This window comes from Melanotaenia boesemani, chromosome 3 (assembly GCF_017639745.1).
Source record: "Melanotaenia boesemani isolate fMelBoe1 chromosome 3, fMelBoe1.pri, whole genome shotgun sequence".
Taxonomy (NCBI): domain Eukaryota; kingdom Metazoa; phylum Chordata; class Actinopteri; order Atheriniformes; family Melanotaeniidae; genus Melanotaenia; species Melanotaenia boesemani.
In genome coordinates this window covers 16,258,148-16,284,933 of record NC_055684.1, presented here as the reverse complement: position 1 = coordinate 16,284,933, position 26,786 = coordinate 16,258,148, and the positions used below count along the sequence as shown (strand labels likewise).

Sequence of the window (26,786 nt, the reverse complement as noted above, 5' to 3'; positions counted from 1 at the left end):
ATCAAGAAATCTCAATCCTCTAATATTCTCAGAGAGAAATAACAGTGTTAGAGCAGCTGATATTTAATCCCAATATATAAACCAACTATCTAAAAAAAATCAATAAAGCAGGACCTCATACACGGTTAAACAGAAGCCATGTAGAAAATAGTTCAGTGTGAATGATACAGGCTTCTCAATGCAGATTTGGGGTTCATTTTACACTTCACACAGCTAGAGGTGCTGTTCTGTAGGAGGTGCTTCTTGTCAACCACTGTGTTAGAATTATTTAAAGCTAAAACTACATTATAGGGTACAATGTGCACCGTCTAAATAATGTTTTATTAAAGGTGATAGTTGTGACTCACGTCTGGATGCAAATTAGAGGTGTACAATAATTTTAAACTTCTGTTATAATACTTTAATATTCCCAATCTGGCTACACTGGGAAACTAATTCCCGAAAAAAAAAAAAAACTGTTGCCTACATGTTTCCCCATCTGCAGCCAGGTGTTACTGCCTTATTGTGGATTGCTGAGAAAGAATAAGGGTGACTTTATAAAGGAAGCAGGATAAGCCCAAATAAGCAACTACTCTTAAGAAAACAAGCCCACAAAAACCGCAAACGACAATATTTTCAAGCGACTTTATAGAAGAACAAACCCAAAGTTGCTTGAAACAAGCAAACTTGGCAACACTAATAACCAGCCAAACAAAAAAGATTACTATCAACACAGGGGGTGCTGATGGATGAGTCTGCTTTGTAACTTTAAAAACTGGTCCTTCTTGTTTGAATGTGACCCACCCTCCAAATTCTCAGACTGTGTAAAAGACTGATGGCTCTCATTTGTACAGGTTGTAATAAAATGTCTGATTTGCTCATCTAGACTCTTATTAAATAAATTTCTCCATAAACACCAAGTGGAGTGTTTTAGTTTAGTGAGCTCTAAGTAAGTTGGCAACAGACTGTACTTTTTAAAAAATTATTTTATTCTATTCTATCTATTCTTAAATTCTATTTTCAGCTCCAATATGAACATTTTGATCAACCAAGTTGATGTGTAGTCCCTAAACACACCCAGTAAAAACTAAATATGGCATGGTTTCTGCACATTATCTTCAAGAGTATCTAGTGAAACATTTAAACTGGACTGTACAGCCCTGGGGTTGTAGGAAATGTGCTGTATAAATCAAACTGACATAAACACTGCTACATGGCTTCATGCTGACATTAGGCTAATAGTCTAATATAACGTTAGCTGTACTTTCACAGGGACAAAATCTCTTTTAGATGTGTGTAGCCAAATGTTAATATTTAGGATGACTAGTTAGAAAAAACACTTAAAAAATTAACTTCAAGACAGGGAGCATTTACATGAGCTGGTGGGATTTCTGGGCGTGTTGTAGCTTGCATGGGCGTGTGTTTGTGGACCACAAAGGCTCTTCCTGCTTCTTTGACAGTTTGTTTTTCTGAGTTTGACTTCAGTCTTTTTCCAACACACTAGACACGGCATCTTTTTGACTGAGCACAATTCAACTGAGCTGGTAAGAACTTTCCTCTCTTTGTATTATTTCACTACTTTGTTAAGTAATACACTGCATAAGGAAGTATCTAAAAGAACAAAGATTCTTAGAATAGAATCTCTTTTTCATTTTAATTTTAAAATCTACTAGATGAAACCAAAAAGTTATATTTTTTTAATGTATGATGATGAGCTCAGTTATTGCTTTAAATCTTGCAATGTAAGCCAGAGAACAGGAACTAATTCAAGTTAAAATGCTGAATTAAAAATTTAATGGTTTTACAGGTGCAGGGGTGGAGAGGGGGCTGCTAAAAAGATCAATTTTGACTTGAACTCTAAATTTAGTTTTCATTTAGTTACACTTCTACTCCACCACATTGCTAATCAAAACATTAAAGTTGTTAATGACTCACTTTCATACAAAACAGGTATTGAAAGATCCCTATTTCCCACCAACGTGTACAGTTAATTCTAATGTTGCAAACTGCACAAAGAACTGGAGCAGGCTTCACCAAGATTTCACCAACTGCAGTTTCCTCTGCAGACTTATCTGATTTTAGTTTCAAACACGTGATCTGCTTCACTTTTTTTCTCTGGGCTCTGTTCTTGATTTCTCTGTCTTGATTTGCTTGCATTATGATAACCACATCCTTTATATTCAGTCTTGAAAAAGTGTGAATTATTGTTTGTTTTGGGTGTTGTTGCTGTTTTATTAGTAATTTTATCACCACAAACTTCTCATTCTTTCCCTAAAAAAGTGTTAATTATCCCCTCCCTTCCCCCCAAATGCAGTCACAATGAAAGTAGCAGCCTTCAACGGGAAGAACCTGGGAATAAAAAAGGTCAAAGACAAAGATGTTTGCAAGCATCTTATCGAGGTAAAGATTGATTTTATTAATACAAGAAATGCAGTCATTCCATGCAGAAGGAGAGGAGCTTAAAGGAGAAGTACACTTGAGAAGTGCTTTGGACCTGTTTTCTTTATAAAAATTTTTAGTCTCGTCAATGTAAAGTCTTTGCAGTCATTGCACCAGATGTAATAGTTGCTTTAGCCAAATCAGAAACTTACTCCACAGCCAAATGCTAAGTTGTTACACTGGTATGTCTCCAGTGTTTAATACAAAACAAAATAGCCTCATAATATATTTGCCCAGGTCATATTTTGACCGAATTGTAATATCTACCTAACTCTACTCTCTTGATACAATTGATTTTCTATGTATCATTAAATATAAAACCTAAGGATACAATGTAGGCAATTATTCTATTAGGCTAACAAAATGGAAAAGCAAGCATCATAAAGCTTCTGAAGGTCTATGTCCAGAGTGTCTAACATCCGTAAAATTAAATTTTACAGTTCTAGCTTTTTTGTTCTTGTTTAGACTTAAATCTTTGCTTTAAATGAACATTTTCATCCAGTATAATGCTTAACATCCATCAACTTAAAAGATGTATGTTAAATGTTTATTGTCTGCACCTTGGGTCTGTGTGAAAAGCAATTTCGATCCTCTGTATGTCTTCTACATACTGCAGAATTGACAAATAAAGTGACTTTGACTTTGACTTGACTTGAACAGAACAATGTTTTAGCTTTGGTAAGCACAATAACTTCAGGAAGTTGTGCCACTGTCTTTAGCAATAATGCTTTTTGTCTTGTCAATTGTGACAATATAGCAGCAATTATAAAGCATCATGTATATTTTAATCATAATAATATTTTGTTGGCGCAGATCATCTCTCGGTACAGTGTGGTGATATTACTCGAGGTGGTGGATAAAAATGGTGAAGCCATGAAGCTGTTACTGAAAACACTCAACAGCACTGGGTGAGAAGAAAGTGTCAAATGTTTATTTACAGAGCTTTGGTGATAAAAGGAGCTCCTCTACAAACACGTGAACCATTTAATTTTTCTACAATGTTGTAAGTGCTATAGCTTGAATTATTTAAAGATGGAAACATTTTAAAGAGCTGAGCTTCTGTTAATGACAGCAAGAAAGCAGCAGACATGGAGCACGATGACATGATGCAGACACCATCTTTACAATATGTTTGCACTAAAAGTTCCACATTAACTGAAATGACAGTTTGTCCTTATATCCTCAGTGATAACAGTAAACATCCCTACTCCATCAAAGCCAGCACTTCACTTGGGCGGCAAACCTACAAGGAGCAGTATGTTTGCCTCTACAGGTAGGAGCAAATTCCATGACAATATGTTATCAAGCTGTGGTGTACTACAGCAACAACTTACATCTCAGTATTTTGTAGATCAAGATCTACATCGTGTGATGTGAGTGTTCTGCTCTCACCAAATGTCTGTAGTTCATGTGGTACTCACACAAACTCCTTCCTGTCTCACTGTGTGTCTCAGAGAGGATGAAATAAAACTAAAAGACTGTATGCAGTATGAAGACAATCAAGTTGGAGATGAGGATGCCTTCGCCAGAGAGCCCTTCATCCTGCGCTTCAGCTGTCCCACCACAGGTCTGGGCTGTTCAGCACACGTTTTAGTGACACTTCAGACTGCAGCCCACAACATGGTTCAGTTCAGTCCAGCTTTATGTGTATAGTCCAAATTCACAGCAAAGTCATCTCAGGGCACTTTACAAACCAAATAATGCAAGTGAATTCATTGTGATCTAATAAGTATTCATACAAGCCAGTTAAAAGAAATAATGGTCTAGTTAAGGAAAACAATGGATTGCATCCAATCGTGACTTCAATTCAATCTCCCACCCTTTGCATGTGCAGGGTGGCGGATGATAGTGGAAAGGAAAAAAAACTCTCTATTTTAACAAGAGGGAAAAAGATGGTGAATGACAACAGTAAGGTTGTAAAGTCTAATACAGCAATAGAAAAGTATTTCAGTAGATTTGTTTGTATTAATACTATAATGAGATGCAAAACCTCTGAGTATTTGACTGATTTTCATGTCTGTAGCAAAGGTTTGGTTGTCCTGCCAGTTCAGTACTTTGCAACATCCCCTTTGGTGTGATTCATCACTACATATTTTTATTGTTGCCGGCTATAAGTCTTTCAGTTTTCCTTATGGAGGATGTTTCTCCTGCTGGGTGACTGTCAGTGCAAAACATTGTTCATTGTTGATTCTGAAGTGTTTGCTTTGGAAAATATAGGTGTTTTCTTCACCTTTGATGTGCATTTTTTTACCACCCACAAGATAAGTCAGCCTATAACCTTTTCAATTTCACTCTCATGCAAACAGACTAAGGTTGAACTGTTACTAGCTATCAGGAAGCTCAAATCATCTGGGATATTTACACTTTTGCATGACCATTAATTTAGTTTTTTTTTACTCTATAATTGGACAAAAAAGTGCACTTGTTTAAAACATGGACAATAATATGTAATCTTTTAGCCTTATGAATGTTCACTTAGCAACCCCTGTTTATTTACAGCAGCCGAGGATTCTCAATTTTTGCGCCTCTATGTACTAATAAATACTTGTAAAAGACTAACAGCAGCATTTTAAAGATTTAATAGGGAAAAATTTGGTAATTTCTAAATGTGTTATATCTGGTTTGATATTTCAAGGGTCATTGTGACAATGCTGCAGGCTCACACTGAAAAGATGGGAGGATGATTTGATAAAGAAACACTGCATACATTTAATCTAATTTTTCATAAAGATTACAGTATAACTAGAATATTAACTTACTGTAATATAAATGCTGATTTGTTTCATCTTGCTCCTTTACTTGTTGGAAATGGTTCATTTTGAATGAGTTAAAGCTCACACTGACATATGGATTAATCATACTGCACAGGATGAGTCTCTAAAACATTAGCTGTGTCTGTATATCTGTATACATGTCAAAGAACACTGTGTATTTAGGATTCTGTTTTCTGTACTTGTGCACTGCACCAGTTGTGAAAGACCTGATCCTGATTCCAGTCCACACCAAGCCAAAGGATGCACAGAAAGAGCTGGATGAGCTTTATGATGTGGTGCAGCATGTCAGGAAGAAGTGGAAAACTGACGTAAGTGTTACAGCTTTTCTTTAAAGTAAAAACATATAAAGTTAAACAAATTCCGTTTATGACTAATTTAGCAGCTTTTCCAATTATTTAACCATGTTGACGACTAAAATAGATCGAAACTGAAAGAATCTGAACTTTAGGTGTCTGTCTTGACATAGATCTTAAGGTTTAAAGTGATAAAGATGCTTTTTAATGCATCGAGTGAAACTCACAGATATGACCTCTTTTTACATATACGATCGAATTTTTGTTTTACAAAGGCTGAGAGGCTGAAAGCTTTATTTTCGTTGTAGCAACCTTTGATTATTCACCTCTATCACATGATTTACAGTCTTGAATAACTCAGTCTCATGACACAAAGTGAAATGGTAATGCTGGTCCACAACAGAAAACACACATTTCACTTTCTCAGTGAAGGCGCAGGAATTTTACAATTACAGCTTTTTCTTTGCAGTGTTGCCAAACTTTTACATCTCACTTTCCACGTCTAGTTACTGTTCAGTGTTCATTCTAGTTTGAGGCTCATCATCATTTTCCATAGTCCCTTGTTTTTCTTCTACTCTTAGTCTGGGATCCTGAAACCTGGTCCTTGAGGGCCGGTGTCCTGCAGGTTTTAGAAGTTTACATGTTGCACCGCACCCAACTCAAATCAATGGGTAGTTGGCAGACTTGTGCAGAGCTTGACATCAAGTCATGAATTATGTCACTTACCCATTTTCAAGATGTGTACAAAGGTGTTCGTTATATCTTTTCTGGTGAGACTCAGCTGTTTTGTTACAGTACATTTATAGAGTAACCATGAATGATTACAGTTGGAGCTATGAGAGGCTGTGACAAATATCACTGCACTTCTATAAATAATGCACAACATTCATTGTTTCTATTTCCTTGACAGAACATTATGCTTTTAGGGGACTTCAATGCAGATGGACGATATCTCTCCCAAAAAAAGAAGGAAAGCATCCGTATCTACTCTGCAGCGTTTCACTGGCTGATAGACGATGATGTTGACACCACAGCTAGCAACAACAATGACAACACCTATGACAGGTGATGCACGCATATGCTTTATTAATTTATTTATTTTACCTTATTTGATTATTTGTTGCTTTCTCTTAATTATTCTGTTAATCAGAAACATCACCATGCTCTGCAGTATTCATTATCAAAGCTGTATAACCTCACTGTTATAAAGACTGTAATGAGTCTTCTGCAAACAGGATCGTGGTGTATGGAGACACCATGGAGGAAGCCATCGTCGCCCGGTCTGCCAATGCATTCAACTTCCAGAAAGCATTCAAGCTCACTGATGAAGAGGTGAGATTAACTTATTCTTGCTTTAATAAAGCACAGCTGCAAACTTTATGTGGCTGAATTATGAAATTGTATGAAATTATGTATTTCAAAATGATCAAATCAAAGTTGAGATTTAACACGTAACTTTCTTTGCTTTCCAAGGCTCTCAACATCAGTGACCATTACCCTGTGGAGGTGGCACTGAAGGCCCAACCAGCAGCAAAGAGGAAGCAACAACAGCCAGCTGCATCCAAGACACCAACAAAAAGAAGACGTTAGGACATGCACCAAATTGCTATTTCATTAACTTGCCATGTTTACTCTAAGAGGCTTCATTAATTTAAACTGGACTGCTGGAGCTCAGTAAAGGTTCTGCTGTATTTCAGTTATCAGTTTAGAAATCTTCTTGTAATAAAACAACCATCATTCAATGATAAAAAAATATCTTTAAAAAAAAGAAAAAACTTGTTTTTCCTATTAGTCATAAGAATCCTGACAGTTTATTAATTCTCTTTGGGGTCACTTTTTATAGGATGATGAATATTTCATATTTCAAACACAGACAGGTACAACTTTCTAAACTCTGTATGATTTTTCAATACTTGTAGGCAACACTGTAGAAGGAGTCAAGGGATGATCAGTCAGTATGTATCAGTGGCCTCAGCAAAGGCCAGGACACCACCTCCACCATCACAGATACCCAACAGAATGAGCAGTGACACACACATGAACACACATACACATCACACAGCACCAAATGACCCTACAAAGTTCACCCCGGCCTTAAAAATGGGTTAACAAACATACTAGATATTTGGACTTACAACTAAAGGTAGTCTACCGTGAGGGAGCCAAGTCTGCGATCTGTTTTTAAGTATTCATTTGGTCACAATTGCTGGTCCAAATGAAACATGTTGCTATCGTTACTCATGCTCTTCCGTCCCATGATACTGCTTCTTAAACATTCCACCTCCATCAGTGGAGGACAAAACCACTGACAGCCCACATGATCCAAGCATCATCAATGACAGAGGTATTCAGCTACTAAAGTTTTGTTCTGTTTTGTTTTTTTTTAGCTTTCCCCTCCCTGCAGTGAAGAAGGTGAGCAAGATTGTGTTCAGGGACATGCCAGTTAGCATTATTACAGAGAGTCTGCAGGAACTTCTCTCTTTTTACCATCTAAAATAATAAAATGAAACTTTTTTATTTACTGAAATTAAAAAATCAGTAATAAGTCTGTAATTGTACTGGGTACTTGGAAACACTGAGCTGTGTACCCTGACGTGTACACTTAGATGTGTACACTGACATTGAATTACAGGCATTAAAACACGTCTATAAATCTTTATTATTCCCATAAAGGGAAATTTATTTCAATTTATTTTCAGGTCAAATAAAGCTGTTTGAACATACAGAACGTTCAAACACTATATCAAGAAATCTCAATCCTCTAATATTCTCAGAGAGAAATAACAGTGTTAGAGCAGCTGATATTTAATCCCAATATATAAACCAACTATCTAAAAAAAATCAATAAAGCAGGACCTCATACACGGTTAAACAGAAGCCATGTAGAAAATAGTTCAGTGTGAATGATACAGGCTTCTCAATGCAGATTTGGGGTTCATTTTACACTTCACACAGCTAGAGGTGCTGTTCTGTAGGAGGTGCTTCTTGTCAACCACTGTGTTAGAATTATTTAAAGCTAAAACTACATTATAGGGTACAATGTGCACCGTCTAAATAATGTTTTATTAAAGGTGATAGTTGTGACTCACGTCTGGATGCAAATTAGAGGTGTACAATAATTTTAAACTTCTGTTATAATACTTTAATATTCCCAATCTGGCTACACTGGGAAACTAATTCCCGAAAAAAAAAAAAAAACTGTTGCCTACATGTTTCCCCATCTGCAGCCAGGTGTTACTGCCTTATTGTGGATTGCTGAGAAAGAATAAGGGTGACTTTATAAAGGAAGCAGGATAAGCCCAAATAAGCAACTACTCTTAAGAAAACAAGCCCACAAAAACCGCAAACGACAATATTTTCAAGCGACTTTATAGAAGAACAAACCCAAAGTTGCTTGAAACAAGCAAACTTGGCAACACTAATAACCAGCCAAACAAAAAAGATTACTATCAACACAGGGGGTGCTGATGGATGAGTCTGCTTTGTAACTTTAAAAACTGGTCCTTCTTGTTTGAATGTGACCCACCCTCCAAATTCTCAGACTGTGTAAAAGACTGATGGCTCTCATTTGTACAGGTTGTAATAAAATGTCTGATTTGCTCATCTAGACTCTTATTAAATAAATTTCTCCATAAACACCAAGTGGAGTGTTTTAGTTTAGTGAGCTCTAAGTAAGTTGGCAACAGATGTACTTTTTAAAAAATTATTTTATTCTATTCTATCTATTCTTAAATTCTATTTTCAGCTCCAATATGAACATTTTGATCAACCAAGTTGATGTGTAGTCCCTAAACACACCCAGTAAAAACTAAATATGGCATGGTTTCTGCACATTATCTTCAAGAGTATCTAGTGAAACATTTAAACTGGACTGTACAGCCCTGGGGTTGTAGGAAATGTGCTGTATAAATCAAACTGACATAAACACTGCTACATGGCTTCATGCTGACATTAGGCTAATAGTCTAATATAACGTTAGCTGTACTTTCACAGGGACAAAATCTCTTTTAGATGTGTGTAGCCAAATGTTAATATTTAGGATGACTAGTTAGAAAAAACACTTAAAAAATTAACTTCAAGACAGGGAGCATTTACATGAGCTGGTGGGATTTCTGGGCGTGTTGTAGCTTGCATGGGCGTGTGTTTGTGGACCACAAAGGCTCTTCCTGCTTCTTTGACAGTTTGTTTTTCTGAGTTTGACTTCAGTCTTTTTCCAACACACTAGACACGGCATCTTTTTGACTGAGCACAATTCAACTGAGCTGGTAAGAACTTTCCTCTCTTTGTATTATTTCACTACTTTGTTAAGTAATACACTGCATAAGGAAGTATCTAAAAGAACAAAGATTCTTAGAATAGAATCTCTTTTTCATTTTAATTTTAAAATCTACTAGATGAAACCAAAAAGTTATATTTTTTTAATGTATGATGATGAGCTCAGTTATTGCTTTAAATCTTGCAATGTAAGCCAGAGAACAGGAACTAATTCAAGTTAAAATGCTGAATTAAAAATTTAATGGTTTTACAGGTGCAGGGGTGGAGAGGGGGCTGCTAAAAAGATTAATTTTGACTTGAACTCTAAATTTAGTTTTCATTTAGTTACACTTCTACTCCACCACATTGCTAATCAAAACATTAAAGTTGTTAATGACTCACTTTCATACAAAACAGGTATTGAAAGATCCCTATTTCCCACCAACGTGTACAGTTAATTCTAATGTTGCAAACTGCACAAAGAACTGGAGCAGGCTTCACCAAGATTTCACCAACTGCAGTTTCCTCTGCAGACTTATCTGATTTTAGTTTCAAACACGTGATCTGCTTCACTTTTTTTCTCTGGGCTCTGTTCTTGATTTCTCTGTCTTGATTTGCTTGCATTATGATAACCACATCCTTTATATTCAGTCTTGAAAAAGTGTGAATTATTGTTTGTTTTGGGTGTTGTTGCTGTTTTATTAGTAATTTTATCACCACAAACTTCTCATTCTTTCCCTAAAAAAGTGTTAATTATCCCCTCCCTTCCCCCCAAATGCAGTCACAATGAAAGTAGCAGCCTTCAACGGGAAGAACCTGGGAATAAAAAAGGTCAAAGACAAAGATGTTTGCAAGCATCTTATCGAGGTAAAGATTGATTTTATTAATACAAGAAATGCAGTCATTCCATGCAGAAGGAGAGGAGCTTAAAGGAGAAGTACACTTGAGAAGTGCTTTGGACCTGTTTTCTTTATAAAAATTTTTAGTCTCGTCAATGTAAAGTCTTTGCAGTCATTGCACCAGATGTAATAGTTGCTTTAGCCAAATCAGAAACTTACTCCACAGCCAAATGCTAAGTTGTTACACTGGTATGTCTCCAGTGTTTAATACAAAACAAAATAGCCTCATAATATATTTGCCCAGGTCATATTTTGACCGAATTGTAATATCTACCTAACTCTACTCTCTTGATACAATTGATTTTCTATGTATCATTAAATATAAAACCTAAGGATACAATGTAGGCAATTATTCTATTAGGCTAACAAAATGGAAAAGCAAGCATCATAAAGCTTCTGAAGGTCTATGTCCAGAGTGTCTAACATCCGTAAAATTAAATTTTACAGTTCTAGCTTTTTTGTTCTTGTTTAGACTTAAATCTTTGCTTTAAATGAACATTTTCATCCAGTATAATGCTTAACATCCATCAACTTAAAAGATGTATGTTAAATGTTTATTGTCTGCACCTTGGGTCTGTGTGAAAAGCAATTTCGATCCTCTGTATGTCTTCTACATACTGCAGAATTGACAAATAAAGTGACTTTGACTTTGACTTGACTTGAACAGAACAATGTTTTAGCTTTGGTAAGCACAATAACTTCAGGAAGTTGTGCCACTGTCTTTAGCAATAATGCTTTTTGTCTTGTCAATTGTGACAATATAGCAGCAATTATAAAGCATCATGTATATTTTAATCATAATAATATTTTGTTGGCGCAGATCATCTCTCGGTACAGTGTGGTGATATTACTCGAGGTGGTGGATAAAAATGGTGAAGCCATGAAGCTGTTACTGAAAACACTCAACAGCACTGGGTGAGAAGAAAGCGTCAAATGTTTATTTACAGAGCTTTGGTGAAAAAAGGAGCTCCTCTACAAACACGTGAACCATTTAATTTTTCTACAGTGTTGTAAGTGCTATAGCTTGAATTATTTAAAGATGCAAACATTTTAAAGAGCTGAGCTTCTGTTAATGACAGCAAGAAAGCAGCAGACATGGAGCACGATGACATGATGCAGACACCATCTTTACAATATGTTTGCACTAAAAGTTCCACATTAACTGAAATGACAGTTTGTCCTTATATCCTCAGTGATAACAGTAAACATCCCTACTCCATCAAAGCCAGCACTTCACTTGGGCGGCAAACCTACAAGGAGCAGTATGTTTGCCTCTACAGGTAGGAGCAAATTCCATGACAATATGTTATCAAGCTGTGGTGTACTACAGCAACAACTTACATCTCAGTATTTTGTAGATCAAGATCTACATCGTGTGATGTGAGTGTTCTGCTCTTACCAAATGTCTGTAGTTCATGTGGTACTCACACAAACTCCTTCCTGTCTCACTGTGTGTCTCAGAGAGGATGAAATAAAACTAAAAGACTGTATGCAGTATGAAGACAATCAAGTTGGAGATGAGGATGCCTTCGCCAGAGAGCCCTTCATCCTGCGCTTCAGCTGTCCCACCACAGGTCTGGGCTGTTTGGCATATGTTTTAGTAGGGGGGTTTAATTTAATTGTTTCTACAATTAAATGTGGACTATTCTGTATCAATGCAGCAACATAAACATAACTAATTATAAGTGATATATTCCGCCGCCACTTGCGTGTGTGTGTGGCGTGATCTAGCCAGCTATTCTTAGCAGATAGACAACAGTCCCTTAAGAAAGATTTGAGGTTGAATCCATTATGAAACATTACACATCAAAATGTATAAAAACCGATAAGTTAGCTAAAGGCTGCCATCTATGAAAAATACCATCCACAAGCTTTAAAACGTTGTTGTCCTCATACTTCCATTCATCTTTTCCGTTGCCATGGTTGTTAAGTCAGCTCCTCCACTAGTGGGCAGCTCAGTTACAGATACCGTTTGCCAACAGTAATGCACCGGTATGAAGTTGTTAAGTTGTTTTCAACTATCTAACACACCCTAAACACTCACATAACCTTTCTTCAAAAGCTTGCACAATTTCTACAGTTGTTGTCCTCACGTTCATTCTTCTGCGTTTTTTGTTCCCTTGCTGATTCTCTTCTCCTCTGGTTTGTTTCTGCCCCCAGCCATGAGATTGTTTTTAAAGTGTCTTCTGAAATTGGATTTAATCGTATTGCACAAAATGAGTCTCTAAAATATTAGCTGTGCCTGTATATCTGTGTACATGTCAGTGTACACTGTGTATTTACGGTTCTGTTTTCTGTACTTGTACACTACACTAGCTGTGAAAGACCTGGTCCTGATTCCAGTCCACACCAAGCCAGAGGATGCAGAGAAAGAGCTGGATGAGCTTCATGATGTGGTGGAGTATGTCAGGAAGAAGTGGGAAACTGATGTAAGTGTTACAGTTTTCTTTAAATAAAATTCTATAAGTCAAACAAGATACACAGGTATCAATTACATTTAATGTTAATTTAGTAAACTAAGCAGCTTTTTCAAGTGTTTAACCATGTTCATGATATCTGAAAGTAACTCAGTACAGACAGATTCTGAGCTATGGGTGTCTGTCTTGACATAGATTTTAGGGTTTCAATGACTGCTCAGGAATTGTACAAATACAGCTTTCTCTTTATGGTATTTGTTGCCACATCAACATTTTTTGTCTCCATACATCTTTCTGCATAATTTTCATGTTTCATTTGTAATTTGGGCACGTTGTGGGAGATGCTTGAAGGGAATAATCCACAAACTAACATGCATGAGATTGAATGCACGTTCACATCAATGGGTTTTGGGTTAGTTTAATGTATTATTAAGATTATCTTCTTCCTGCTCTTTTTCAAGTATGTTGGTGCATTAAGATGTGCTTTTGATTTGTTTTGTTCTTTAACCCCATAAATCATTAGTTTGGTTTAAATGAGAGACTGCAGCAATTGTCACTTCTTTCGGGTTTTCTGAACAATGCATGACATTTTCTTGACAGAACATTATGATTTTGGGAGACTTCAATGCCGATGGGCAATACCTCTCCCAAAAGAAGAAGAAACGCATCCGTATCTACTCTCCACCATACAACTGGCTGATAGATGATGATGTTGACACCACAGCTAGCAACAATAATTTCAACACCTACGACAGGTGATACAGGCAGACGCATTATTATCAGAGAGGATTTTTCCCCCAGTTTGTTTATTTCATCTAATTATTCTGTTAAGCATAAATATCAGCATGCACATGCTCTGCAGCGCATTGTCAAAGGTGTAGTCCTTCACTGTTATAAAGACTGTGATGAATCTTCTGCGAACAGGATCGTGGTGTATGGAGACACCATGAAAGACGCCATCGTCCCCGGGTCTGCCACTGCATTCAACTTCCAGAAATCATTCAAACTGACTGATGAAGAGGTGAGATTAACTTCTGTTTGCTTTAATAAAGCACTGCTGCAAACTTTATGTGGCTGAATAATTAAACTATAGAAAATTACGTATTCTGAGGGATAAAATCAGAGTGGAGATTTAACATGTAACTTTCTTTGCTTTCCAAGGCTCTCGGCATCAGTGACCATTACCCTGTGGAGGTGGAACTGAAGGCTGAGGAAACTGTAGAACAACCAGCCACAAAGAGGAGGCAACAACAGCCAGCTGCATCCAAGAAGCCAAGAAGATGTTAGGACAAACATCTATATAACCTGTACAGGACTTGAAAGTCTTGATGTATTTTGAATAATTTTAATTAGTCAAACAAGGATCCTCAGATGTCCTCATAACTGATGAAATAAAGTCTTTACAAAACCTGTATTCACACAGTTAGCGTTTATTATCTGAGGTTGTTTTCTTGAAAACTTGTGTGATTAGTATGCTGTGTTCAATTTCAGAGATTGAATTTTTTGAAAAATTAAAATAAAAGTCTTAAGCCAATCCTCTTTTCTTCACATTTTATTTCAAGCAGTCAGGCCTTCTTGTCCTCTTATAAAGTTGGTCTATAATGGTTAATAGTTCTCCAGTCTTTTGGGGTCTTCTAAAGGTTTTCTTTGAACGTTGCTTTCTTCCCTCAGTTTCATTAGTCTTTTGTCTGATCATTTTTATTCTTCAGCTACTTTATTCTGACCCATAAGTCATTCAAACTTTTAAAAAAAATGGCTCCTAACTCAAAGGATGAAACAGAGGTGTGTCTAAATATAACAGACAAATTACCTGAAAATACCTGAAACAGGATGACGTGCATCTGAACCTACAGTTGATCTATTCACTGTTAACTGAGGCCTCATCAGATCTCCAGCAAGGTTTAAATTACACAGGGGCTTTTGGGGAGGCCTTATTTTCAAATGTGCACTATAACTTCCTAAGTTACGTGCATGTACATATGTATTAGTGCATGACAGGGTGGTTATAAACAGTTACTGCTGAATGCAGCTGATACAATCAGAAACATCTCATATAGGTCTGAAGACAACATCATAAAAACCAGGCATAATCAAAATGTCATTGCATAAGGGTCAGAAAGTTATTTAATTTCCACAAAAAGTAAGAATATTAAGGGTTCATGGTGGACATTGTGCTCCTGTTGATTTCAGCTCCAGTCATTATAACAGTATGGACCATGGGTCTTAGTTCAGAAACATACTCGCATCATATTCATAAAATACACCAATGTTTAATAGGACTAAGGTCAGTCCTGTTTTTCAGACAAATTAGTTAAACACCTGTATGGTTTCATGTAGTAGAGGCAGATCTGGTTTACCGTCCTGAAGCAATTCTGTGAGAATAAGAGGACAAATGACAAAAGATTAGATTTTCGCCTCCAGTGTTTTATCTTCTTAAAATAAAAGTTTTTGTTTCAATGTCTCTTCAAATCTGTTTTAATTAATTAAAGTTGAAGATTTTGGATCACAAGTTGGATTTTTGGTTGTAACTTATGACATGTAGTCAATTAGCAACGAGCTTTAGTGAGCGATATACTACATTATACATTATAAGTTGGGCCTCAAAATCAGAAACACTGGATATCTGATACCAAAGCTCTGTCAAACTCTAGCTTTGCCCGTCCTCTCATGACTCCACCCTGGGGAGGTTTAAAAAGTCATGAGACACCTGAGACTCTTCACTGTGGTAAGACATCCTGTACTCACCTGGTTTCTCTTCTTTGCTCCTCTATCATTTACTGTCCATCCAGCCCAGCATCTTTTTATTTCTTGCTTTAAATTTAGCATCTTCTTCCTAAACTCCTTTTCTCTCACCTGCCTTTGTTTTCACTGCTTCAGCCTTACCTTTCTGTCACCCTCCATCTCTCACTCCACCATGAGTCTGAGTCGTTCCAAGCGAATCAGCTCCAGTAACTCGGTTCGGAGCAGCAGTGGCACAAGGAGGCTGAGCGGTTTTGGTCCAGGTCAGGGGGGTTTTAGTGGCATCTCTCTGAGCAGCAGCTCCCTGTACGCTGGCACCAACGGGCATCATCATGGTCTGGGGGCCTCACTGACGTCTCTGTCGGTGAACAAGAGTCTGCTGGCCCCCCTGAACCTAGAGATCGACCCCAGCCTGTCAATGAGCCGAGCCCACGAGAAGGAGCAGATCAAAAGCCTCAACAACCGCTTTGCAAGTTTCATAGATAAGGTAAATAGACAGCAACTGCAGCCATTTCAGAAAAATCTGTTAGCATAACTGATCTAATATTTTATAACTAAAACTGCTGAAAGCTTTGCTGCCTTTCTGTGTTCATTTCGTATATTTGTAAAACTGTTGTGTTGAACACAGAAAGTACCAGAAGCTGAGAAAGTCCTGCTTTTGCTAATTTTTAAGCCATACTAATTTACTGATCTCACTCTCTGTGTCAGTTAGAACTTTTCATTTTTACTATAAACTTTATGTAGAAATTTTACTGTTGTATCTATTTTTTGAAAGACAAGAAAACAGGAAAATAAATTACTTTATGATATTGAGCAGAGCAACTCAAGTATGTGGAGCTGACCAATCAGAGCAGGTTTGGCTTTTTCAGTGGGGAAGAGTGTGTGGTTTTACTGTGTGTTTGTAATTTGTTCCCATGCATAATGAATCTTCTCAAACTGACCTCAGCCCTATCCTTTTTAAATGTATGTCAGTGTAGCCATTAGTATGCTTTTTGGTTCTGAATAATTCAAATAGCTTACAACAACCCTGCAGTCCTAATCACTACAGTTTGATGTAAATAATATGAACGATTTAAGCCAGCCCTTTCATCATACAGTAACTTTTTATTTATAAGATCTTTGGAGGAGGGTAAAATGAAACCAAACTCTACATGTATTAGTCAGTCTGTTGTTACTAAAGCTAACTTGGATAATCTTGACAGCATTTAGTCACAGTTAAACTGAACACAGAGATAACAACAATAACAGGTAAATAAGAGCCTGAATATACATTGTTGTTCTTGCAAAATAGTAATTAGGGCAGTGAAGGAGAGTGGTGGCTTTGTTGAAGTTGCTGAAAAAGGCAGATTGCACACATTTCCCACAAATGGACTGACCAGCTTGGTGATAACGCTGGACATTGATACTCTACTTAGGGAACAGTTCTGCTTTCTCACGGAGTGGGTGACGCTCTCATAATAGAAGCTTTGTTGGCCTCTCACATCAGTGGGGATACGGTGACAGAGCGCTTCGGTGGATGAAGGCCTTTTAGCCCAAATTTCTTCCATAACCTTTCATTTGTTGTTGTTGTTGTACTAATTTAAAATTGCAACCATAATATTACTCTTACTAAAATTCAGTTGTTGAGTTTAAAGAGCAGGTAAAAAAAAAAAAAAAAAAAAAAAACATATATATATATATATATATCAGCATCTCCGATTGATTTTGAATGTGGAGGGAAAAAGTAAAATTTGGACAAAATATCCTACAATTACTCTCCTCTGCTTAGAGGTCAGTGTTGTCATGGAAGCTGTTTCTGCCTGCATGTGAGGATGTTTCAAAGTTGTAAACTTGACAAAAACACCCTGGGGCTTAAAGGGTTAAAGTAATTGAAATGTCCTAATTATTAGATTAAAATCAATGCGAAATTCAAAGAATTTTTACATGCAAAAGGAGAGATGGAGTGAAGATAAATGGACTTTACTCATCATTAATTGTCTATTAAATTAACATATTGACATTTTATAATACATAGTTTCTTAACATTTTTAATGTAAACATTTACTGTATGAAATTATATTTAGAATAATTAAACAGCCTAAATAATAATGATAATAATACAGTATTATAAACATAAAATGGAGCCAATTACTATCATATAAGATTATGATGACAACCATACACATAGCACCATAACTAATGTGATTCAATCTCAAATGAATAAAGATTAACAATTTAATGATTTCTATTTCACTACTATTGAAGAAGTTAAAATAACTTCAATTTCAGTTAAAAAGTTAAAACAACAGCAAAAAAACAATCTTAGTTGCCACCCTAGGACAAAGTTATAGCAAAACATTTTATTTAAAATGCTCTAAATAATTAATCTCAAGAGAAATATTCTAAAACCAGGCATGTTTTGTAAGAGAGGTTTCCACTAAATTCTTTTTGGAAACCAAAGGATAACTGTCTCTGGATTTTTTGGATGCAAGAACAATTAAAATGTCAATCCACACATTAAAAAATTCTTGGACATGTTTTCTTTCTCTTTTTGGATAATAAGTCAGACCTCCATGTCAGCAGAAATTGTGATGAGGCCGGTAAACCTCTCTAACTAACTTTGTAATGAATGGAAACAAGGAAACAATTAAAAAGCAAAGTCAAGGGAACTGAATAAATGTACTGACCTTGCATTTACTCAAGTAATCTAATGCCACTTAGCCCCTCCATGAAACATTAAAGACCTGCTTCCCTCGTGCAGAGAAGTAATTTAGTCCGAGGTAAGAGGCAGACAAAGTTTTACTTGTTGCATGATGACCCAGTTTATACCAGAATGAGAGTCAAGCTCATTGGGGACTGTAGTGGTATGTAATTATCCCATGTTGGACTTTTAACATTTGTTTAAAACAAAAGGTTTTAAAAAAGGCAGAATGTAGAAAATGCTAACTGGGATTTAAACACACGTCTACATCCTGAATTAGTGGTACTGAAGTGATGGATATTTAAGATATCTGTCCCATTTCCGCCCATTTAACTTGGATTGAAACCTGATGAGTCCGGTCAAACATGGTGTGGTATTGCCTCAGAGGGAGATTATTGTGCTAGGAACAGAACGCAGGCTTTGTGTTAGTGGGTATAAACCCGACTGCAGGCAGGAAACATGAGCTGTACAGATACAGGCCAAGAGTACAGTCTGGTGTTGACAATGACTTTGTGCTGGGCTGCTGGAATGTTCCTCTGACTTGTGTTTATCAAAAGATGGCTTAATTCAATAGCAACAGCAACTGATTATCTTCATAACTGACTAATATTAAATTAATTTTCTTCTTAAATAACTTAATATTGTCAATGAATTGCCAAATCTCTGAGATGTTACCTTTTTTGTAGCTTATAAAAGATACGGTGGCTTCAGAAAATTGCTAAAGATTGATTTTAGTATTGGACAAATGCCAGTCCAGGCCTCAAAAACAAATGGGTAACATCAAGGCACTGCAGCTCTGTCCACCATTTATTTAAATTGTGTGGGGGATTTCCAAATGTTCTATGTGCTTTTACTAATTTTGGTCCACTATTAGGCTATAAATATATAGCCTAATATTACATGTGATTAATTCAACAATGTATTGAGCAAAGTGTAAAACATTTAACTACACGATAGTTATTTCATAAGAAACACAAAATCTAAAAACCTCCAATGTTTGCCACCTGTTTTTTTTTTTAGTTTTACATATTGTCATTTTGCTTGCTTCATCCAGGTGCGTTTCCTAGAACAGCAGAACAAGATGCTTGAAACAAAACTAGAGTTGCTGCAGGGTCAGGGAGTCAGCCGGTCTAATGTGGAGCCGCTGTTCGAGGCCTACATGGCAGGTCTGAGGCGTCAGATGGACCTGGTCAACAACGACAAGACGAAACTGGATGGGGAGCTGAGGAACATGCAGGGACTGGTGGAGGACTACAAGCACAAGTAAATTATGACACTTGAGCTCTAAGTAATAATATCTAAGGTATCAGTGTCATTCTCCACCCATCACACTGTCCTCTTTCTGACATAGATATGAGGACGAGATTAACAAGAGAAACAACCTGGAGAATGATTTTGTTATCCTGAAGAAGGTCAGGTTCACACACACATTCTTTCATATTTTCAGTCATCCAGGTGTGGCCAGTAAGACGAACCATTCCATTGTCCTTTCTCATTGTCTCATTGTCTTGGGCTCCCACATGCATCAAAACTGTTCAGTTAGCTTTTAAACAGCAGCTGGTCAGTTTTATTCAGCCACACATTATTATCTTTTTTCTCTTTCATTGTGACCTTAATACTGAAATAATGGTATCTGGTTTATTTAGTAAATCTTCAACTTAATTTTTATTTTTATCTGTGGTTATTAAAGAATAAAATGTATGTTTAAGATACATTTCAAATACCAAAACAGACAAAAATAAAGGCCAACATAAAAAAACAAAGCAAAAGATTTTTGATAAGATGAAGACTGTAAAATATAATCTAACTAAGCATACCACACATTTCAGATCATTTTGTTTTCTTATTTTAAAATGTATTTATCACTGTTTCAACTCAACTTTATTTATAAAGCCCTTTAAAACAACCACAGTTGAAACAAAGTGCTGTTCATAAATGGACAAAGCAACACATAAAAATACAAGAATCAACAGGGAAATAAATTTCAGAATAATCAATGATAATTACCTTAAGTTCATGCTTCAAATACTTTCAAATGAACTTATTTATATAATTCTACTCAAAGTGATTTACACTAAAAGCTGCATTCACACACATTTAGACAGTGATTCTTAGTCAATGTGATGCTTTTCTCTGTCATACACACACTCAGGCTGATGAACAAATTTGTGGATAAGAACATTTAAACCTGTGAACCTGGGCTGGGCGATACTGCAACTTTTGGTATCAATCTGATACCAAGTATATCCAAGGCAAGTATTGCCAATACTGATGTGATACCAATATGATACCAATACAATACCGATACTTTTTGCTTAAAATTGAAAATAATTTATTGATTTTGCCTTTAATTACTGATCATGGTTATGGTCATAATAAAACACGGTACAAAGATTTTTGTCAAATGAAACATTTCTATTGAAAAAATGAATGGCAGAATTGAGAAATTTAAATTTAACTGTTTTTGTTTGTAAACTATAAAATAACAGCAATAATATAACATAAAAATAAAACAACTCTGTTATCTCCTTTTATCACATGCAATTGTTAGAGAAAATAAAGTCAACAGTGCAAATTAGCTAAACAAAAGCTAAAGCTACTGGTTAGCTCTCATTCACATTCTTTGGTTTCTTTGGTTTCTGTAAGAAAAATATCAATCTTATCATGCTGGTATCGAACAATACCAATAATAGGATTCTATCGATATTTGGATTAATCCGCCCAGTCCTGAACTGGAAAGCCAAGGATCAAATCTTTTCCCTTCCACTTTGCAGACCAGTAAAACCACCAATACTTGCTTTGGTCTTTTAACCAGCTGATTTAGATTTAGTTAGGGTTAGGGATTGGAGTTGGAGTTGGAGTTGGGGTATAAACTTTGGTAAAACTGTGGTATTATTATTGAAACGTGGTACAGTAAAAGACAAATTAGGATAAAATGTTGCTTACTTTAGTAAAGTTTTTTTTTTTACTCTATGTAATTTATATACGGTTATTCTCTGTTTATTATTGTGTTTATAGGATGTAGACTCTGCCTATCTGGTCAAGGCAGACCTTGAGGACAAGGTCGGCGCTTTGACTGATGAAATCAACTTCCTGCGCAATGTCTATGAAGAGGTATAACTTTATTAATGTATTTTAATACTTCCTTCCTTCCTGTGCTTCCACAATATTCCCAACAGGTCTTCAGTAATGTCAGAAACTCCAATTTCCTTTGTTTCATTTTTCTATCTTTGTGTCATGATTCATCTGAGAGCCAACTTCAAACACTGAATCCCAGTAGAAGGTCTTTTAAATCAACCAGGGCAAATCTCTGTTGTTCCTGTTGTCTTTTGTAAACCTCCAGGTGTACTAAAAATATACTTAAAAGCAGGAAAGGTTTTCATACCACTGGAGTTTCACAGACATGTCAGGACATGTAATTTGGTTTCAGTAATAGTCATTCCTACAGTTCGGTGCTATTTGAGTCTCCATGACGTTACAAGGTATATTTTGTTTAAATAACATCCAGATTTAAATTCATAACATCACACATTTAATTGTAAGCCCACTTCTACTATAAATTATAAAAATTTTAATTGAAATTGTTACTTAATTAATAATAATTTATCTTATTTTGTTGCAAACAGGCCAAACTGACCTGTCCCCACTCTTGTTTGCTCGACTACAGTTACAAATAAAAGTTATAAAAATTAAACAATTTCTACATATTTTGTTAATTTAATGTAATGTTTTTTGTCAACTTTCTGAACAAATGTCATTTTTATGACCTTTGAAAGAAAGAAAAGCAACAGATTACCTGATGAATCCAAACAAAAAGTAAAGGATTTCTTTTTAAGAGATGTTAGTCGTATGACAACAGGACAGAAACAAACTGTAACTCAAAAGAAGATTAAAAAGCAGAAGCGTCTGCTAATTGGCACAATGGAGAATCTGCATCAGAAGTTCCTCACAGAACATGAAGATCAGATCTCATATTCCTGTTTCTGCACCTTAAGACCGTTATGGGTTGTGGCTCCCACAGAGGCTGATCGTGAAACCTGCAGAACTCGTGAGAACCTACAATCCATACCCCAGTAATCAATCGTCTCCATGTATTCAGTGACGGCCCAGCAACACAGTACAGACAGAAAGGCAACTTTCACCTTCTGTCAAAAGAGCCTTTTAAAAAAGGTTTCAAAGAAAAAAAAACTGGAACTTTTTTGAGGCCAGTCACAGGAAAGAGGCTCCAGGTGGTGTTGGGGGTATCCTCAGAAGGTCAGCTGACACATTGTGCGTCATGGAGGGGATGTCCCCAATGCAGAGGCTATGTACCAACAGCTGAGAAACATGGAGACCTTAGTTGACAATGTTTGTTTAATTTTCAAAGCATTTTTGCCCTTTGCGTGATCCATTTTAATCCATCAGTTGAGTGTCCTCTAGAAATTTAACAGAATGTCAACATTTGTTTGAAATTCCCCAATGTGTTAATTTTCTTTGTGCAAAGCCTTCTCCAGATGTTTGTTGGAGACTTGTTCAATACCTCCCTAAAAAACACAAATGAAAAGCGTAGCTTAATGTTAATATAATGAGTAAGTGATAATAACAGACTTAGATTTGAAGAGTCCCGGACCTCAACACATAATTTATGTTTGGCTCAACACGATGATTTCACCTGTCACCTTTTTATTTCCTGCACAATGACCAGGAGTTGCGTGAGCTGCAGGCAAGCATCAAAGACACCTCGGTGGTGGTGCAGATGGATAACAGCCGCAGCCTCAACATGGAGCAGATCGTTGCTGAAGTCAAAGCCCAGTACGAAGAGATTGCAGCACGCAGCCGAGAGGAGGCAGAGGCCTGGTACAAGAACAAGGTAAGAACCATTGTAGCCATTAGTCAATTACTTGTGAAAGAAAGATGTAAAATTCTACAGGAGATATTAAATAAATGCAATTATCATTAAATACATAAATAAAGCTAAAGCTTCAGTGTGTAATATTTGTCATCCCTTTGCTTGTAGTTTGACCAAATGTCAGTGCAGGCCAGCCAGTTTGGAGACGAGCTCCGCATCGTCAAGGGTGAAGTGGCCGAAGTCAACCGACTGATCAGTCGCCTGCAGAGCGAGATAGAAGCTGTGAAAGCACAGGTAGAGTTTATCCAAGTAATGATGTCTTTAGTCATCCAGGTATATTCATCCTAAATGCTTGAATGAAAGACAACTGGACTTCTTTTCTTGATTCTTGAAGTTTCACCTGTAATCTGAACTGCCTCTTCAGGTCTGAGTTTCAGGCATAAAAGCTGATCTGTACAGGTGGCACATGAGACTAGAATAGAGGTAGAATAGTTTGTTTTTTGTAACCAAATAGTTTTTATTCTGAACCCTTACAAAGTGATCTTAAACCAGGAAGTTACACAAGTGTTTTAGTAATGTGTTGTTGAGTTATTGGCCTTTGCTTCAATATGGAAACACCCTGGGATCCATATTTCACTCCTACAGAACAAACGACCTGTTAGGTTGTTTTGATTGGAGAACGTATTATGCCTTTCAAAGCAAGTATAGATCATCCCTGTTTCCACTGCAGCGTGCCAATCTGGAGAACCAGCTGGCTGAAGCAGAGGAGCGTGGAGAGCTGGCTGTTAAAGAAGCTAAAGCTCGGACTAGAGATCTGGAGGACGCCCTGCAGAGAGCCAAACAAGATATGGCCAGACAGCTGAGAGAGTATCAGGTATGTGAGGAAATGTCTTGGATGGAAAAAGAGGAAATCTGCATGATAAAAGCTAGACTGGAAAGATGAGAACATGAAAGTGGAGTGAGATGATTATTCTTTCTTCTCCTGCAGGACCTGATGAACCTAAAACTGGCTCTAGACATTGAGATCGCCACCTACCGAAAGCTGCTAGAGGGAGAGGAGGACAGGTAAGACGGGAGAAGAGTGTAATGGATCTGAAATCACGGTTATACTTTGTCTCACCTTTTAACAATATTGCAAATCCACCACATTAATACCCAAACTAAGCATATTATTAAGAAGGAGTGGGTTGTAGAAGTGATTTAAAAATAATCACAATGTCAGTTTTACTATCTTAAGTCTGAACTTGCTGGCCTAACCACTGTTGCATTTATGACCTCTGGTTGTTTGGTCATTGTTTTTGCTGTTTTAATGGAAATCACACCATACACATAAACACAAATTTAAATTTTAGAAGTTCTCTCCACGTCCCTAAACAGCACACAGACTATGATGCAGAGTAGATGGGGTGAAGGGACCACTAACGTACACCAATTTTTTTTTTTTTTCCAGACTTGGACAGCAGTCCATTCTAAATATCCAGGCTGTCTCTAACTACAGTAAGTACAAACCAGAAGTCAGAACGCTGAATGAACGCTGGAGTTGCTTAAACTTCTTTCCACAAATTCATGCATACTCTGGCCTGAGGGGCTGCATCAGAGAAAAATACCTGCACTTATATTCATTTTATATTTAAGAGACATTATTTTCCTGCTATCACAGGTCCTAAAAGTACTAATGGCTTCCACAGTACCACCAGCTCTCCGGCTCCAAAACTGCTGATAAAGACAACTGAGACCAGAGACAGCTCCAGATACAGTACTTATTAAGGGCAAACACACAGCAAGTTTTTCTTTTGGATTTCTAGCACTCATCTGGATCTGTGCCTGAAATGTGTCAGGCTGCATGGGAGCTTTGAATTATCAACTTTTATGTAGAATAACTGAAACATTAAGTTGTTCAAATATAGCAAATAACCTGAAAATAGTACTGGGAAGCCCTGTTATAGAGTGCTGTTGTAGCCTGCTTCATATATTTTGAGTGAACCATACTCTGACTTCAGTTTCATGTATTACTTGATGTATAATCTGCTTTTTACCTTATATTATGTAATAATGTGGCAGTCCTGCAAATACTGTGGAGATCCCATTAGATATGTGTTTCTGTAATGATGACACATTAGCTCTTTGTGTTGAGAGAGTATTTCTTAAGTTACTGTCAATTTTCTAGTAGTTAGTCTTCAAGTACTGAACTGAACTTGTCCTCAAAAGCTATTTTATAATCTTTCTGTTAGTTCACAAATAAAGAAGAAAAAAAAAGCACTTTTGAGTCTTTCTATTTGTTCTTATTTAAAAATGTCAATTGTCAAAAATTGCACTTTAAATATGGTAAGCCATGAAGGTGACATTACCTTCTTTAACACTTTCAGGAAAGTTATATTTTTTTCCAAACTTGTTGTTATTAACTGTTATCACAGTAGCAGCTAGTAAAAAATATTTGCTCTAATATTTACTTTATTGCAAATCTGAACATTATCAGCTCAAAGGAATGTCACCTTAATAATAATTTAACACTGCCCCCAAGAGGCTATTTTATGAATGGCCATAACATTTAGAAACACGAAATGTTTTTAGCTTGTTGTTGTATTTATTTATTTATTTATTTATTTATTTTACTTTCCAGCATTGTTGCAAGACATATAATATCTGACTGTCATGTTGTGCCCAGCAAATTAATTTCACTAAAGGGGAGCTTAATATATATGAGGAGAACAAATCTTTGGTGTAGGCTGTAGATTTTTTTTTTTTTTCTTTAATTTGGTTACCATTAAATTACATATTAATTCTGGATCTGACAGGGGGAACAAAAGAAGGGGAGAGTGAGGAGAAAAGAAAAGGAGAAAGTGAAGAAAATAAGAAGACAAAGTTACAAAAGATAGACATCATTCACAGTTACAATCAAAACCAAAACAAAGAACTTATAAAGAGACTTAACAGAAAATATGTTATGGCTTATGCAAGAAAACAAAGCAGAGAATCATCAGGAGGTCCTATAAGAAGACAAAATGAGAAAATCACAAGCAATACCAGCAACAAGTATATAATATAACTGTAGCTATTGGTGATTATACCTGTAGGACAACACAGTGACTGTTTAAGCATGCATGTTAGTGAATGAATGTCTGTATGAGTGTAAAATATAAGGAATGAGTTGTTTTTAATTGTGAGTGTGATGAATAATTACTATAATAAACTTTATATTACTTTAGAGTAATATGTCCATAATAGCTACAATATACTTAAACATTTAGCACGAAATGACTTCCAGCTGTAAGAAAGGTGTTCACAAATGGTCTCTTTAGGTTTATTTTACAAAGGTTTCATATATTTCTCCAGCACTGTTTTAATATTTAATTGCAAAAATTAATATTGCCAGATTGTTAGATAATAATTCGTTATCAGCTCTAAACGGCCAGGGAAATAAATATTTCTTATCGTAATATCTTAAAGATTTGTTCACGGAGTGACAGAGTGCTAATTCTGAGGT

General features: G+C 36.3%; 3 protein-coding genes across 3 annotated transcripts; all 3 read left to right on the top strand.

Moving 5' to 3' along the window:
* The first annotated feature begins 1,408 nt into the window (after positions 1–1,408).
* LOC121637293 (deoxyribonuclease-1-like) lies at positions 1,409–8,705 on the top strand. Its single transcript, XM_041981347.1, has 9 exons — positions 1,409–1,523; positions 2,294–2,379; positions 3,232–3,326; positions 3,605–3,691; positions 3,873–3,985; positions 5,388–5,500; positions 6,396–6,550; positions 6,721–6,817; positions 6,959–8,705. Exons 2-9 carry the CDS (start codon positions 2,299–2,301, stop codon positions 7,073–7,075), a joined length of 858 nt encoding a protein of 285 aa, XP_041837281.1. The 5' UTR covers positions 1,409–1,523; positions 2,294–2,298; the 3' UTR covers positions 7,076–8,705.
* A 928-nt stretch (positions 8,706–9,633) lies between these two features.
* On the top strand, positions 9,634–14,589 carry LOC121637292 (deoxyribonuclease-1-like). Its single transcript, XM_041981346.1, has 9 exons — positions 9,634–9,750; positions 10,521–10,606; positions 11,459–11,553; positions 11,832–11,918; positions 12,100–12,212; positions 12,955–13,067; positions 13,656–13,810; positions 13,980–14,076; positions 14,217–14,589. The coding sequence occupies exons 2-9, from the start codon at positions 10,526–10,528 to the stop codon at positions 14,340–14,342; spliced, it is 867 nt and encodes a 288-aa protein (XP_041837280.1). The 5' UTR covers positions 9,634–9,750; positions 10,521–10,525; the 3' UTR covers positions 14,343–14,589.
* Positions 14,590–15,825: 1,236 nt separating this feature from the next.
* On the top strand, positions 15,826–25,504 carry si:dkey-222f2.1 (keratin, type II cytoskeletal 8). Its single transcript, XM_041980667.1, has 10 exons — positions 15,826–16,281; positions 19,529–19,737; positions 19,826–19,886; positions 21,493–21,588; positions 23,159–23,323; positions 23,471–23,596; positions 24,033–24,176; positions 24,291–24,367; positions 24,753–24,799; positions 24,963–25,504. Exons 1-10 carry the CDS (start codon positions 15,970–15,972, stop codon positions 25,067–25,069), a joined length of 1,344 nt encoding a protein of 447 aa, XP_041836601.1. The 5' UTR covers positions 15,826–15,969; the 3' UTR covers positions 25,070–25,504.
* Positions 25,505–26,786: the final 1,282 nt, after the last annotated feature.